The following is a 16,603-nucleotide window of genomic DNA, read 5'->3' on the forward strand; positions in this document are numbered from 1 at the left end:
GATTTTGATCAGACATGTTATGGATGGCTTAGGCATTTTTCATAGCCATCCAAGTTCATGGTTTCCAAGTATGGAAGGACTGGTCACTGGCCTAAACGATGTGTGAACAGGCTAATGGTAACTGACGGTGAGGCATCAATAAGCACTAAAGAGTTAATAAATCAAATTTTACATCAAAACAATGATCCACATTCTAGCTCTCTTTGTGAAAGAGTAGAAATATTGCAACTTTACTTGATACATCCGATACTCTTAATTGTCACCCACTCTGACAAAACCAGGAACAAGCCCCATTTTTGACATTCCATGATTTGAATAAAAATGTAAGCACTAGACAACAAGCTTTAAAATGATACCAAAATTATATAAATAGCATCAATATTTTTCAAGATATTGGTAATTTTGTAAATGATACCTTGATATTTTTGTCAAATTGCTATTCTGAGTAATGGGCCAATTAGTTTCCTGCCTTACACAGGATTGAATAGGGATTATCATAGTTCAACTGTTATTCATTGATTAAATTGACATCTTTTTAATAAGTACTTTCAAGGATTTGAAATTGAAGTCCACATAGTTCTTCAGTCAAATACCATGAAATTAAAGAATTCCAAAATTTCATTTTTTAATGGTAATATCATCTTTATAGGCCTATAACTCAAAAACATGTCTGGTGACTTGCTACGGGTTTTGTTGGAGCTGGTTACAATTGTTTTAGTCATGTTGTTCTGAACTTCCTGCTAGTACTTTCTCAATTTGTCTCAAGATGTCATGTATTTTAGTAGATCATAAAACAGGCCATTATATTAGCTTGTATATTGCGCCAAAAAAGTATCGGAACACTCAAATCAAAAGCCATATCTTAAAGGCACTAAGTAGTCGATAGATGTAGAATTTTGTTCTGCCTACTTTGACACCTTATTCAGCACGATGAGGTTTATTCCACTAAGCTATTCTCATTTGAATGACAAATGGGCGAGTTTCAAAAGTGACGAACTAAGATATTTCCCCCTTCAATGTGATTTCTGCTACCTATTTTTACGTGTTCAGTAAAGCCTAATAGATGAACACTCACTCCGCTGTGATCAATATCTGCATGCTTCAAGTGAAAAGTCAATGCAAATTTTTGTCACTTTTTAAAATGCTCCTTTTTAATTCAAATTGCTGCAAGTTAGAAAAATGAAAATAAAGTCACACCATACTGAAAGATGTATAAAATAGGCAGAACAAAATGCTCTATCTATCAACTACTTTATTTTGCAATTTAGTTTTAGGCTAAATGGCTTTCTTTTAAGTATTCAGATACTTTTTTTGGTGAAGTATATATACTTACTATAATTATCAAGTTCAAATTGCTTGCCTGTTTTCACAACACAGCAAACATGCCACATTAAATGACTGATATAATATACTATGTTCAATAAATTTTCCTCTTGTTTTGTAACCAAAGTTTAAATGGCAGTAGCGTATCTTTCTTCCGCATCTTTGGATTAAACACATCAAAGTCACATTTCTGAAGCAGTTTGAGGTAGGATGATAATGGCGATGTACAGAGGAATACTGGTAGAGCTGAGGATGGAACTTCTTTCTTGAAGGATCTTGCCTGGAAGGAGAACAAAGGAAATAGTGTACTTGGTTAAATATCAGATTATATTGTTCAAGTCCAGAAATTTACTCACGTTTTAGATGTTTCATCTTCCATGCGGAAGATTTCATCAGTAATGCGCCGATACAGCCGCTGCACCACCTCTGGTTCTCCTACTCTCATCCCCAGGGTATGTAGTTGTTTGCAGTAGCTGATCGTATACATGACTCAAAGAATAAGTTCCTAGCGGTAAGGAAGGACTCAGTTGAGGAAATAACAAGTCAGCAATTACAGACCATGTTTCACAACAAAACCATGTGATTAATTGGGAAGGGGCCAAAGTCGTTGATAAGACTCATGTAAACAAACGTGGTGGATCAGAGAGGCCATGTGGATCAGAAAGCGGGGGGGACAACGTCATCAATCTCGATGAAGGAACTTATTCTTTGAGTCATGTATACGATCAACTACTGCAAACAACTACACACCCTGGGGATAAAATAACATTTAAAAAACATTTTTTTTAAACTTGACGCAAAATATTCTAAACAGAATGTTATTCAAGTGTTGACAAAACATTTTGCAAAAATGTTTGCCCAAAATACTTTACAATTACGTTTTAAAAATGTTTTCATGACCGTTATATAACACAACATTTAAAATGTTATTAAAACGTTTTAAATAAATGTTTTAAAGAACATTTTTGTGTTTGCTGGGAACACACAAGATGAATTTTCTTTTTTACCAGCTTAAATACTTTAAGTCTTCAAAGAAGAACTGGACTTACAGTTGAAAGGTGAACATGAGCCTGGCTTGCAATCTCATACACAACATCTCTCATGGGTTTGTCTTGGGAACCTCTGACCACCGCTGTCTGGGACAGACCATGCTACAAAATAAGTCAATGTAGGAATAATGTTTGCTTCTGTATCATTTTATAAACACAAATGTAATATGTTGTTGTGCAAATGGGAATGTTGGCAAATTAGTGCTGTCATTTTGATAACTGCTCTACCATTTTTCAGGAGTTCAGTTTGATTTGGGTCAGAAACATATATCTAGGGGTTTGTATGCATTTTTAAATGCCTCCAATTGAGGACCTACATATGGATACACACCATACAACGAGGACACACCTCCAAACGAGAGCGTCCTCGGTTTATTACTATGACCAGGATGATGTAAATGATGCAAATATGCATATAAGATAGGTCCCCCATAGGGGGTATAGGACAGGTCACAGTTGGATAGTATGTTGTCTGGTGTGTCTGTGTGAGGTCCACTGTGTGTCGATTAAAAACGGGTGTGTGAGTCCTCGGTTAGATCCTTGTTAAGTCAAGGTCCTCCTTTGAACGTATTTACAAACAGGGGTGTGTTTGTGCCTTTGGCATGTACAGAACATATCTGTGTAATTGCTGATGTCAGTGGGCCCTGGATTCTTTCTCTAGATCCAAAACAGCATAAGGATGCATTCAGGGTTCGAATTCGTTTAAAAAATTTTGTGTAGCAGTTTTTGGCTAATTCCTCATTACTTCCTATACTAAAGCACTATAAAAAGTGCTATACAAATGCAAAATTGGGTAGCAGTTACTTCAAAATGTGGAGCAAACTGCTATGCGATACATCCAAATTCGAACCCGGGATGCATTATAGCCATTGACCGCAATTGCTGGTGTAGTAGCATTTGCTCTTAGTATCGTATCTGGTCATTTTTACGGTAAAGGGTGTAACTTTGGATTTTTAACATTTTAATCCGTAGTGTTCTAATAAAGCCACAGAATTCCATGATTTTTGGCCACATAAGTCATCTAGTTAGCAGCTACCTTGGGTAGCATAATCAGCTTTGGGAGTTACTGCGTTCAGTTTTAGCAGGCTTAAATGTACTTAATATTGCCATTTTGAAAAACTATAAAAAACAGTAACATTTTGGTAAAACCCTGTGTTTTCTTCAGTTAGTTCATGGATAATTTTTCTTATCCTGAAAGTACAGTCATATGTTCAGTAAACACTGCCACATTAGATTTAATTGTGAACAGCCCTGTATTTTTGAGAACCGGACTTGATATTTGTCGTTTCGAGGCTTCATTTTCCGTTAACAATTGTTAACAAACTTTGTGGGTGTAGCTTTGGTTCATAATTCTTGGTTATTTCTTCACTTCTTCTTGATTCATAACAGTTGTTATCTTAACTTGAAATGGGTAACAAAAATTAGTCGATTTGCAAGCTTTTAAAATTTTTATAAAATCTTGACTTCAAAGAGCCGTTTTTCCGTTAACTTTTTGAAGCCTCCGAAACAAACTGTTCAGCAAGCTTGTGCAAATATAAATAAAAGAGCTCATCCAATCTATTTATCAAAATGTAGCAAAGTAGATCCTCAAGTCACATGTTTTTAAATCGTGGAGATATATATCACCGTTTGAAAATGGGACCCAATACAAACTTTCCGTTAACAATTGAAGCCTCCGAAACAAATGAAGCCTCCGAAACAACAATAAGATTAATTATCATCTATGCATATCTAAATTGGTGTGTTTCATACTGATATCTGCATTGTAATTATTACTTGATATGTGCAGAATGTCATAAATTAAAAAAAATTTTGACATTATGGTTAATGTTTGAAAAATATACTGATACCCAAAAAGCCTGTTTCGAGGCTTCACATGCAAAAAACACCATACTTAACAAATGGGTGAAAAAATTAACATGTGATAAATCTACAATATCTGCCGCATAGAATCATTGATTCAATACACACAAGAAAATAACAGCTTAGATGATCCCAACACTGTTGTTTTCAAAAAACTACTTCTGCAATGTTTAACAATTGTTAACATGAAGCCTCGAAACAAAAAAATGACTTGCTGTGATAATTTAATTTTTGTCACAACTGAAATTCAATACTTAGAAGCAAAGCATGAAAATTGGTAATTGTGATATTTTTTACCTATTTTTTATGTCAACTTGTAGTGGTTAGCCAAATATTTTACTTTTATGATCACCTGTGTTGTTAACTGAAGCCTCCGAAACACAAATCGCTTGAATTGCCAATTCTAAAAAATAACTCCAATTTCTGTGAAACTTGGCTGGGAGGTTCCTTTCATCAAGTAGTATTTGTACATGAAGTTAGACATTCAAATTATTTTAGGAACCCAATTAAAACTTAAAAAATATGTTTAAGGTTTGGAAATTTCCATTGTAAATGACACTTGATGTTAAAAATTTTCAAAACTGCAATTACAAACATAGCAAAACATGGTATAAAATTTAACTTATATCTGTTGACTTACTTTGGAATGGGATTTCACATGTATTCCAGCTTTCATGTCATAATTTTCTGAGGTTATGTAAAATACATTTTTTCTTAGATTTTAACCAAAATGTTATGGAAATGTCAATTTTTTTATTAGAAATCAAAAGGTTTAAGCCTTGAAACATTATTTTACTGGAATTTAAGTTGCTTCTATGCATGATTTCAGTAAACAGAAACATATTTAAGTAGTTTGAAATTTTGACCCAAAAAATCAAAAGTTACACCCTTTACTGTGAAAATGACCATCTATTAAAGCCTGTGCTCTCCCTATATGACTAACTGTAGCTATTACCTGTGTGGGTGTGTGTATGTGGGGGGGGGGTGTTTGTGAGGGGTGTGGTTGCATTGGGACATACTTACTTTAGCCATGACATCTAGGGGTAGATTTACTCTCTTGTATTGCGCATTATATGGTATAGCTCTATATAGTTGTTAAGCCGTGTGCTCTCCCTATATGACTAACTGTAACTATTACCTGTGTGTTTGTGTGTGTGAGTGGGATGCGTTGAGACATACTTACTTTAGCCATGACATCTAGGGGTAGATTTACCCTCTTGTATTGCGCATTATATGGTATAGCTCTTAGTATAGTTGTTAAGCCTTGTGCTCTCCCTATATGACTAATTGTAGCTATTACCTGTGTTTGTGTGTGTGAGCGGGATGCATTGGGATATACTTACTTTAGCCATGACATCTAGGGGTAGATTTACTCTCTTGTATTGCGCATTATATGGTATAGCTCTTAGTATAGTTGTTAAGCCTTGTGCTCTCCCTATATGACTAACTGTAACTATTACCTGTGTTTGTGTGTGTGAGTGGGATGCATTGGGACATACTTACTTTAGCCATGACATCTAGGGGTAGATTTACTCTCTTGTATTGTGCATTATATGGTATAGCTCTTAGTATAGTTGTTAAGCCTTGTGCTCTCCCTATATGACTAATTGTAGCTATTACCTGTGTAGGGGCGTGGGCGTGTGTGTGTGTGGGGGGGGGGGGTTTGTGAGTGGTTGCATTGGGACATACTTACTTTAGCCATGACATCTAGGGGTAGATTTACTCTCTTGTATTGTGCATTATATGGTATAGCTCTTAGTATAGTTGTTAAGCCTTGTGCTCTCCCTATATGACTAACTGTAACTATTACCTGTGTTTGTGTGTGTGAGTGGGATGCATTGGGACATACTTACTTTAGCCATGACATCTAGGGGTAGATTTACTCTCTTGTATTGTGCATTATATGGTATAGCTCTTAGTATAGTTGTTAAGCCTTGTGCTCTCCCTATATGACTAACTGTAACTATTACCTGTGTTTGTGTGTGTGAGTGGGATGCATTGGGACATACTTACTTTAGCCATGACATCTAGAGGTAGATTTACTCTCTTGTATTGTGCATTATATGGTATAGCTCTTAGTATAGTTGTTAAGCCTTGTGCTCTCCCTATATGACTAACTGTAACTATTACCTGTGTGTTTGTGTGTGTGAGTGGGTTGCATTGGGATATACTTACTTTAGCCATGACATCTAGGGGTAGATTTACTCTCTTGTATTGCGCATTATATGGTATAGCTCTTAGTATAGTTGTTAAGCCTTGTCCTCTCCCTATATGACTAACTGTAACTATTACCTGTGTGTTTGTGTGTGTGAGTGGGATGCATTGGGACATACTTACTTTAGCCATGACATCTAGGGGTAGATTTACTCTCTTGTATTGTGCATTATATGGTATAGCTCTTAGTATAGTTGTTAAGCCTTGTGCTCTCCCTATATGACTAACTGTAACTATTACCTGTGTGTTTGTGTGTGTGAGTGGGTTGCATTGGGATATACTTACTTTAGCCATGACATCTAGGGGTAGATTTACTCTCTTGTATTGCGCATTATATGGTATAGCTCTTAGTATAGTTGTTAAGCCTTGTCCTCTCCCTATATGACTAACTGTAACTATTACCTGTGTGTTTGTGTGTGTGAGTGGGATGCATTGGGACATACTTACTTTAGCCATGACATCTAGGGGTAGATTTACTCTCTTGTATTGTGCATTATATGGTATAGCTCTTAGTATAGTCGTTAAGCCTTGTCCTCTCCCTATATGACTAACTGTAACTATTACTGTGTGTTTGTGTGTGTGAGTGGGATGCATTGGGACATACTTACTTTAGCCATGACATCTAGGGGTAGATTTACTCTCTTGTATTGTGCATTATATGGTATAGCTCTTAGTATAGTTGTTAAGCCTTGTCCTCTCCCTATATGACTAACTGTAACTATTACTGTGTGTTTGTGTGTGTGAGTGGGATGCATTGGGACATACTTACTTTAGCCATGACATCTAGGGGTAGATTTACTCTCTTGTATTGTGCATTATATGGTATAGCTCTTAGTATAGTTGTTAAGCCTTGTGCTCTCCCTATATGACTAACTGTAACTATTACCTGTGTGTTTGTGTGTGTGAGTGGGATGCATTGGGATATACTTACTTTAGCCATGACATCTAGGGGTAGATTTACTCTCTTGTATTGTGCATTATATGGTATAGCTCTTAGTATAGTCGTTAAGCCTTGTCCTCTCCCTATATGACTAACTGTAACTATTACTGTGTGTTTGTGTGTGTGAGTGGGATGCATTGGGACATACTTACTTTAGCCATGACATCTAGGGGTAGATTTACTCTCTTGTATTGTGCATTATATGGTATAGCTCTTAGTATAGTTGTTAAGCCTTGTGCTCTCCCTATATGACTAACTGTAACTATTACATGTGTGTTTGTGTGTGTGAGTGGGATGCATTGGGACATACTTACTTTAGCCATGACATCTAGGGGTAGATTTACTCTCTTGTATTGTGCATTATATGGTATAGCTCTTAGTATAGTCGTTAAGCCTTGTCCTCTCCCTATATGACTAACTGTAACTATTACTGTGTGTTTGTGTGTGTGAGTGGGATGCATTGGGACATACTTACTTTAGCCATGACATCTAGGGGTAGATTTACTCTCTTGTATTGTGCATTATATGGTATAGCTCTTAGTATAGTCGTTAAGCCTTGTCCTCTCCCTATATGACTAACTGTAACTATTACTGTGTGTTTGTGTGTGTGAGTGGGATGCATTGGGACATACTTACATTAGCCATGACATCTAGGGGTAGATTTACTCTCTTGTATTGTGCATTATATGGTATAGCTCTTAGTATAGTTGTTAAGCCTTGTGCTCTCCCTATATGACTAACTGTAGCTATTACCTGTGTGTTTGTGTGTGTGAGTGGGATGCATTGGGATATACTTACTTTAGCCATGACATCTAGGGGTAGATTTACTCTCTTGTATTGTGCATTATATGGTATAGCTCTTAGTATAGTCGTTAAGCCTTGTCCTCTCCCTATATGACTAACTGTAACTATTACCTGTGTGTTTGTGTGTGTGAGTGGGATGCATTGGGACATACTTACTTTAGCCATGACATCTAGGGGTAGATTTACTCTCTTGTATTGTGCATTATATGGTATAGCTCTTAGTATAGTTGTTAAGCCTTGTGCTCTCCCTATATGACTAACTGTAACTATTACTGTGTGTTTGTGTGTGTGAGTGGGATGCATTGGGACATACTTACTTTAGCCATGACATCTAGGGGTAGATTTACTCTCTTGTATTGTGCATTATATGGTATAGCTCTTAGTATAGTTGTTAAGCCTTGTGCTCTCCCTATATGACTAACTGTAACTATTACCTGTGTGTTTGTGTGTGTGAGTGGGATGCATTGGGACATACTTACATTAGCCATGACATCTAGGGGTAGATTTACTCTCTTGTATTGTGCATTATATGGTATAGCTCTTAGTATAGTTGTTAAGCCTTGTGCTCTCCCTATATGACTAACTGTAACTATTACCTGTGTGTTTGTGTGTGTGAGTGGGTTGCATTGGGACATACTTACTTTAGCCATGACATCTAGGGGTAGATTTACTCTCTTGTATTGTGCATTATATGGTATAGCTCTTAGTATAGTTGTTAAGCCTTGTGCTCTCCCTATATGACTAACTGTAACTATTACTGTGTGTTTGTGTGTGTGAGTGGGATGCATTGGGATATACTTACTTTAGCCATGACATCTAGGGGTAGATTTACTCTCTTGTATTGTGCATTATATGGTATAGCTCTTAGTATAGTTGTTAAGCCTTGTGCTCTCCCTATATGACTAACTGTAACTATTACTTGTGTGGTTGTGTGTGTGAGTGAGTTGCATTGGGACATACTTACTTTAGCCATGACATCTAGGGGTAGATTTACTCTCTTGTATTGTGCATTATATGGTATAGCTCTTAGTATAGTCGTTAAGCCTTGTGCTCTCCCTATATGACTAACTGTAACTATTACCTGTGTGTTTGTGTGTGTGAGTGGGATGCATTGGGATATACTTACTTTAGCCATGACATCTAGGGGTAGATTTACTCTCTTGTATTGTGCATTATATGGTATAGCTCTTAGTATAGTTGTTAAGCCTTGTGCTCTCCCTATATGACTAACTGTAACTATTACTTGTGTGGTTGTGTGTGTGAGTGGGTTGCATTGGGACATACTTACTTTAGCCATGACATCTAGGGGTAGATTTACTCTCTTGTATTGCGCATTATATGGTATAGCTCTTAGTATAGTTGTTAAGCCTTGTGCTCTCCCTATATGACTAACTGTAACTATTACTGTGTGTTTGTGTGTGTGAGTGGGATGCATTGGGACATACTTACTTTAGCCATGACATCTAGGGGTAGATTTACTCTCTTGTATTGTGCATTATATGGTATAGCTCTTAGTGTAGTTGTTAAGCCTTGTGCTCTCCCTATATGACTAATTGTAGCTATTACCTGTGTGTTTGTGTGTGTGAGTGGGATGCATTGGGACATACTTACTTTAGCCATGACATCTAGGGGTAGATTTACTCTCTTGTATTGCACATTATATGGTATAGCTCTTAGTATAGTTGTTAAGCCTTGTCCTCTCCCTATATGACTAACTGTAACTATTACCTGTGTGTTTGTGTGTGTGAGTGGGGTGCATTGGGACATACTTACTTTAGCCATGACATCTAGGGGTAGATTTACTCTCTTGTATTGTGCATTATATGGTATAGCTCTTAGTATAGTTGTCAAGCCTTGTGCTCTCCCTATATGACTAACTGTAACTATTACTGTGTGTTTGTGTGTGTGAGTGGGATGCATTGGGACATACTTACTTTAGCCATGACATCTAGGGGTAGATTTACTCTCTTGTATTGTGCATTATATGGTATAGCTCTTAGTATAGTTGTTAAGCCTTGTGCTCTCCCTATATGACTAACTGTAACTATTACTTGTGTGTTTGTGTGTGTGAGTGGGATGCATTGGGACATACTTACTTTAGCCATGACATCTAGGGGTAGATTTACTCTCTTGTATTGTGCATTATATGGTATAGCTCTTAGTATAGTTGTTAAGCCTTGTCCTCTCCCTATATGACTAACTGTAACTATTACTTGTGTGTTTGTGTGTGTGAGTGGGATGCATTGGGACATACTTACTTTAGCCATGACATCTAGGGGTAGATTTACTCTCTTGTATTGTACATTATATGGTATAGCTCTTAGTATAGTTGTTAAGCCTTGTGCTCTCCCTATATGACTAGCTGTAACTATTACCTGTGTGTTTGTGTGTGTGAGTGGGTTGCATTGGGATATACTTACTTTAGCCATGACATCTAGGGGTAGATTTACTCTCTTGTATTGTGCATTATATGGTATAGCTCTTAGTATAGTCGTTAAGCCTTGTGCTCTCCCTATATGACTAGCTGTAACTATTACTGTGTGTTTGTGTGTGTGAGTGGGATGCATTGGGACATACTTACTTTAGCCATGACATCTAGGGGTAGATATACTCTCTTGTATTGCGCATTATATGGTATAGCTCTTAGTGTAGTTGTTAAGCCTTGTGCTCTCCCTATATGACTAATTGTAGCTATTACCTGAGTGGGTGTGTGTATGTCAGGGGTTGGATGTTTGGGAGGGGATGCATTGGGATATACTTACTTTAGCCATGACATCTAGAGGTAGATTTACTCTCTTGTATTGTGCATTATATGGTATAGCTCTTAGTATAGTCGTTAAGCCTTGTGCTCTCCCTATATGACTCGCTGCATGATCTGCATTCACATCTTTGATTCCTGAAAAAAAGATAATGTAATTAATACATTTTGGGATTTATAATGCATGATGCAAACCCACAGCCACACTAAAGGTGAAACAAACTGTAATTACAACTGTTTAGTATGATACAGCTATTTACTGTAAAATTTGCTGTTCAAGTGGTGCATAATATGCTAGAACTACCTCCGCCTAAAAAATCTTCATCTTATCTGGCACTAAAATGATGTTTGTACCTTCTATATGGCCTGTGCTTGGCCGCAAATGTGTTAAATTGCTCATTTCCTTGTGATACTGAATAGTGAAATTATTTTTGAAGTAGGTCATCAAAAAGACTTTTCCCCCTCAAAGTGCTATTCCAGTTGAAATCCATACTCCCCATATGCAAGACATGACCATAATCTTCCACGCAGGCGTTGTAAATTTTAAATGGAGTCGTCCATCAGGTAACCTATTTGAAATTCGCATCCCCTGTGTGGAGGAGTAAGGTCATATCTTCCATAGGGGGTGGATGGATTTCAACTGGAATTGCACAATATACTGCCCAGAACATACGCCACTCAACATACTGGGCAAAAATGATGCACACCATTGACCTTTTCGGTAAATCCCATAAGCCTTTGCGTGTACACCTGAGAAATTTGATGTCACGCTGATCTGCACATCGTTTATCGAACATTGTTACTGTACTGCGCATTGCAAGTCGGCATGACGTTAAATGACGAGTTCTCAGGTGTACACGCAAAAGGCTTATGGGATTTACCGAAAAGGTCAATTAAACATCAAACCCTTACCCATCAATGCTTCTAGTGTTAAGTACAGCAGGGATGAGGATGTGTTCTCTGCATAACTTTCTATCTCTTCTACACCAAACCCTTACCCAATGCTTCTAGTGTTAAGTACAGCAGGGATGAGGATGTGTTCTCTGCATAACTTTCTATCTCTTCTACAACAGACCCTTACCCAAAGCTTCTAGTGTTAAATACAGCAGGGACGATGAGGTGTTCTCTGCATAACTTTCTATCTCTTCTACAACAAACCCTTACCCAATGCTTCTAGTGTTAAATACAGCGCAGGGATGAGGATGTGTTCTCTGCATAACTTTCTATCTCTTCTACACCAAACCCTTACCCAATGCTTCTAGTGTTAAGTACAGCAGGAATGAGGATGTGTTCTCTGCATAACTTTCTATCTCTTCTACAACAAACCCTTACCCAATGCTTCTAGTGTTAAATACAGCAGGGATGAGGATGTGTTCTCTGCATAACTTTCTATCTCTTCTACACCAAACCCTTACCCAATGCTTCTAGTGTTAAATACAGCAGGGATGAGGATGTGTTCTCTGCATAACTTTCTATCTCTTCTACTGTGTGAAATGGCCTGTCATCAAGCATTCTCTCCTAAAATTGAAAATCACACAAATTTAAATATAAATCTCTGCAGCAAGAAATACATATTTTTAAGGGATATTATTGTCATGCTTGTACAAAGGAAGGTACCAACTGCCAAGAATACCTACCTTGAGGGATTAGTTGAGAAGGCTGAAATTATCTAATGTCTATTTACCTTTGTACACTTACTCTTTGTACACTTCTCTCCCCCATCAAAATAAGAAAAAAAACCAAAAAACTTTCAGGCCTAAATTTTGAATTTTGCTTTGCCCCTTTACCCTCTCAGAAAAAGAAGGTGGCCTTTCTGGTTTGTCTTTTTAAACAAGATTTTTATGATAATGCATGTAATATAATATAACACAGGTCAATCCAGACTAAACTTTTTGCGTACATATTCCAAGTATGACATTAGAAGCCAGAGCTAGTTTGTATTTACCCGTATAAGTTTAATTACAGATCAGTCATAAATGTCCTGACATCACTACATTAGACTTGGAATTTGAACAACTACCGTATTCATTCCCCCAGGGCACTTAACAAAGTCATTTAGGGTGGGCGCTTATTTTTTTACCTTGTTTACCTAATTTTTTCGTAACGGGTATTCATTCGAGACGAATTTACGTATGTTATAGAAGGCTTGAAAAGTTTACGCAGGACTTGTACCGGTAGTCCTGCAGCTATTTCACTGTATCAACATCTATCTGTCACTTCAACATTAATGTTACCCTTTAGCAAATTGAAAATACCCTGGATGGGCGCTTATTGGGGCATGGGCGCTTATTGGAACGAATACGGTATATCTAGTTCTTATAAACTTACTCTTTCCTCTAGAATTCTACTAAGCCATAGTTTAGATAACTTATGCTTGTGGACAGCATAACTTAATTCCATTGCAACAGGTTGAGATGGAGCACTACCCTGGAAGGACAGATTGAGAGAAAGTAGATCAAAGCCTTTGGTTAATGATAAAGAATATGTAGACAATCAATAATCAATCCCGTAATCAAGCAATCAATCAATCAATCAATCTTTATTTTTCATCAATCTCATACAAACAGTATACTTAGCAAAGGAATTACAATTATTGCACATTGGCTGAGGCCTGATAATGATGTACCACCTTTTAGGGTCTTTTAGCATTTTAGCAAAACCAGCCCTGTTCTAAGCAAAACACATGGAGCCCTTGCTATTACAATTTTGATATAAAATTGGATCAATTGAGCCCATATTCATTGGTAGAACAAATATAAGGCAAGACATATTCGAGCCCAATATTTTAAAACCCATAGCAAGACCAATAAATATTGGGCGTAAAGCATCTAATTTGTGATTAATAATTACTATGTTTTGGAGCCAATATTTTCACACACTTGGATTCATCAAAACTAATTATAATCCAAGAAAATATACATTTTGACACTTACAGAATATATTTTATTTAGTGATTCTCTCCAGAACACCATTCTCCCCTGCCCAAGACGGTGATCTGATACCACGTCCCTCACAGTTGCTATCTCCACATTAAAGGCTCTTATTGCTAGAACTGATGCTATGGCTGACTCAGGTAAGAACAGAGTACACAGGAAATGCTCATAATCTTGTTTTCTGTGAAAAAAAAAGTTAAAAATGAGGAAAATGTGAATTTTCAATGATAATGATGAAACACAATTGACTCTTGCTGTATCATATAAATTATGTAGATAAAATTGATTTCATGAATACATGAAAATTGTTTATAGTTTGCAACTTTCTGTGAACCAGTATAGCCAAGCTCTGTGTACCAATCGAGGGGGGGGGGGGGTATATGGATGCACCAAGTTTTTTTTTGGCAAATATCAGAGAAGGCCAATCAATATGGAAGTCTTGCCGAAAAGACACTAGATCTACATTGTAGCCTACGCTCGTTTTTTTTGAAAAGGCAAAAAAAAAGTGCCCTCATCCTCCTTTTTGAAAAAAGTTAGGACGAGAAACTAATATTTTTTAACTGTTAAGTATAGTACAAACGGTTGCTCCTGGGAGGGTGGGGGCTGGGGGAGTCATTTTCTTCGGAAGGGGGGTCCCATATTTGCAAAAAGTCGGCATCAATAAAATTGCGAAACCCCTATTTTGGCAACAAAAATGTTATGACCCCCCTACCACCGATACACCTTACCCCTAAACAGGCTAAAATTGAAATAAGTCTTTTTGAATAAAAATAAACCGCTGTGGACATCTTGTGTCGTGACTCCCAACATTTTGGTCATCAAAAATTTTATGACCCCCCTATTTTTCTTTCCAAAATTTATGATCCCCCAGTATATTTGGGACCCCCCATCCGAAGAAAATGATAGCCCCTTCCTTAAAAGCACCCAATTTAAGGCAAATTTGGGTGATTTTTTTGTGTTTTTTGTTGAAAATTGGTATACTGATGGGTAGCAAAAACAGCAAAAAGTTGGTATTCTCTCGGTCACGGCCATGTAACATAAATTCATGCATTGGCGTGAAAACAACTTATCGCATATTTTTATTTGCAGCTCTAGAGTCAAACCTGGCACAATAGTGTGATAGCTTGTGATACACTCTAGAGTTCAGTGAATGCGAATCACTATTGTCAAGCCGGTTTGGCCCCGATGTCCGACCGACAGAATAGAGAAAGTCAGCATCCGAAAGTCTCAAATTTTTTTAAGACCCCCCCGAGCGGTTAGGGGCTGTGCAATAATAATTTCCAAACAGCTCGCCCCCCTCTCGGCCCGCCAAAAATCGCTTGCCCTACCTCCTCAGCCTGCCAAAAATTCTTTGCCCACCTTGCACATCCCAATTTACAAACCTTAAATGGTCTAGATACATGTTGCGAGTGCAGCGAGCAGGAAAATTTGCACATTTGAGTGTTTCCGTACTGTTTTCCTAAGGGGTGGTGCAATAATTATGTGTACCCCCGGGGTGGTGAATTCTCAAAATGGTCTGCCAAAAATCAGGCTGTGCCAAAAAATCTTTGCCCCCCCCTTTTGACGTGCCAAAAACCCTTTTCCCCCCCTTTTGATGTGCCAAAAAATCTTTGCCCCCCCCCCTACACAGCTAGATTTTTGGGAACCTGAATTTAAAACCTTAAATTGTCGGAGCGATTGCCAAATAGGGTGCAACTCTACTAGTCTTATTACAAGACTGCCCTACCCCAACCCTAACCCTAAACTCCGTAAACGAGGACTGGACTCAAGTCTAGCAAGTTTCCCCCTATTCGGTAATTGTACCAAATTGTATTATCAATCATATAATATAATTTTGAATATTTGAACGTGTTCCTAACGTTTTCCTACACCTTTTTAGGGCATAATATAGAAACGGTGCCCAAAATATCTGTGCCAAAAATCGCTTGCCCCCTTTCAACCTGCCAAAAATTGCTTGACCCCCCTTTCTACCTGCCAAAAAATGCATGCCCCCAGGGCCCCCCCTTTTGGCTTGCCAAAAAATCTTTGCCCCCCTATAATTCACATAATTATTGCACCCATACACATAATTATTGCACCACCCCTAAGTCTTTCTAAAACAGTAAAGCGTTTAATATTTTAAGGCGCCCCATGAATGATGAATGTGTGCCAAAAATCGCTTTCCCCCTCTCAGCTTGCAAAAAATTGCTTGCCCCCCCCCCTTTTGGCTCGCCAACATATCTTGCCCTTCCCCACAATTTTACCCTCCCCCATGGCTCATGATTATTGTACAGCGGCTGACTATTAAAAGTTTAAGTATCGTATAGCAGATAGGGCTAGCAATCCATGGCTAGCGTACATGCGTAAATTGATACAAAACTAGATCGAGAATTGGGGCAATTTACAACTTACCGAACGAGTTCTAAACAAAACTGCGAATTGCTTGACATCGATTTCACACAAAAACGTACATTAGATTGGTATTTAGCTAAAACCGAGCTAGTAAATGAGCTTTTATTTCGGCTGCATCGCCCTAGAAAAGATCTTATGGAGGCTGCCATATTTTTTACCTTTGACCTGTCCTTGACCTACACTTTGGTCTTGTTTCTACTACTTTCTTTACAATTCTCAATAAAATTAAAAAATAACTAAAAGTTTCTTTGTTTTATATTGCTATCCTTATTAAGCAATGTAAATTAGTCAGCAATTTAGAAATGTTGCTAATATTGATATTTTCTGC

The 16,603-nt window shown here is 37.6% G+C and overlaps 1 protein-coding gene across 1 annotated transcript; it reads right to left on the bottom strand.

Moving 5' to 3' along the window:
• Positions 1-1,073: 1,073 nt before the first annotated feature.
• On the bottom strand, positions 1,074-16,440 carry LOC140135803 (NADH dehydrogenase (ubiquinone) complex I, assembly factor 6-like). Its single transcript, XM_072157423.1, has 7 exons — positions 16,276-16,440; positions 13,885-14,065; positions 13,280-13,378; positions 12,367-12,469; positions 10,956-11,089; positions 2,373-2,474; positions 1,074-1,603 (listed from the first exon to the last, which is right to left on the bottom strand). Exons 1-7 carry the CDS (start codon positions 16,422-16,424, stop codon positions 1,418-1,420), a joined length of 954 nt encoding a protein of 317 aa, XP_072013524.1. The 5' UTR covers positions 16,425-16,440; the 3' UTR covers positions 1,074-1,417.
• Positions 16,441-16,603: the final 163 nt, after the last annotated feature.

The sequence above is a fragment of the Amphiura filiformis genome, chromosome 16, assembly GCF_039555335.1.
Source record: "Amphiura filiformis chromosome 16, Afil_fr2py, whole genome shotgun sequence".
NCBI lineage: Eukaryota > Metazoa > Echinodermata > Ophiuroidea > Amphilepidida > Amphiuridae > Amphiura > Amphiura filiformis.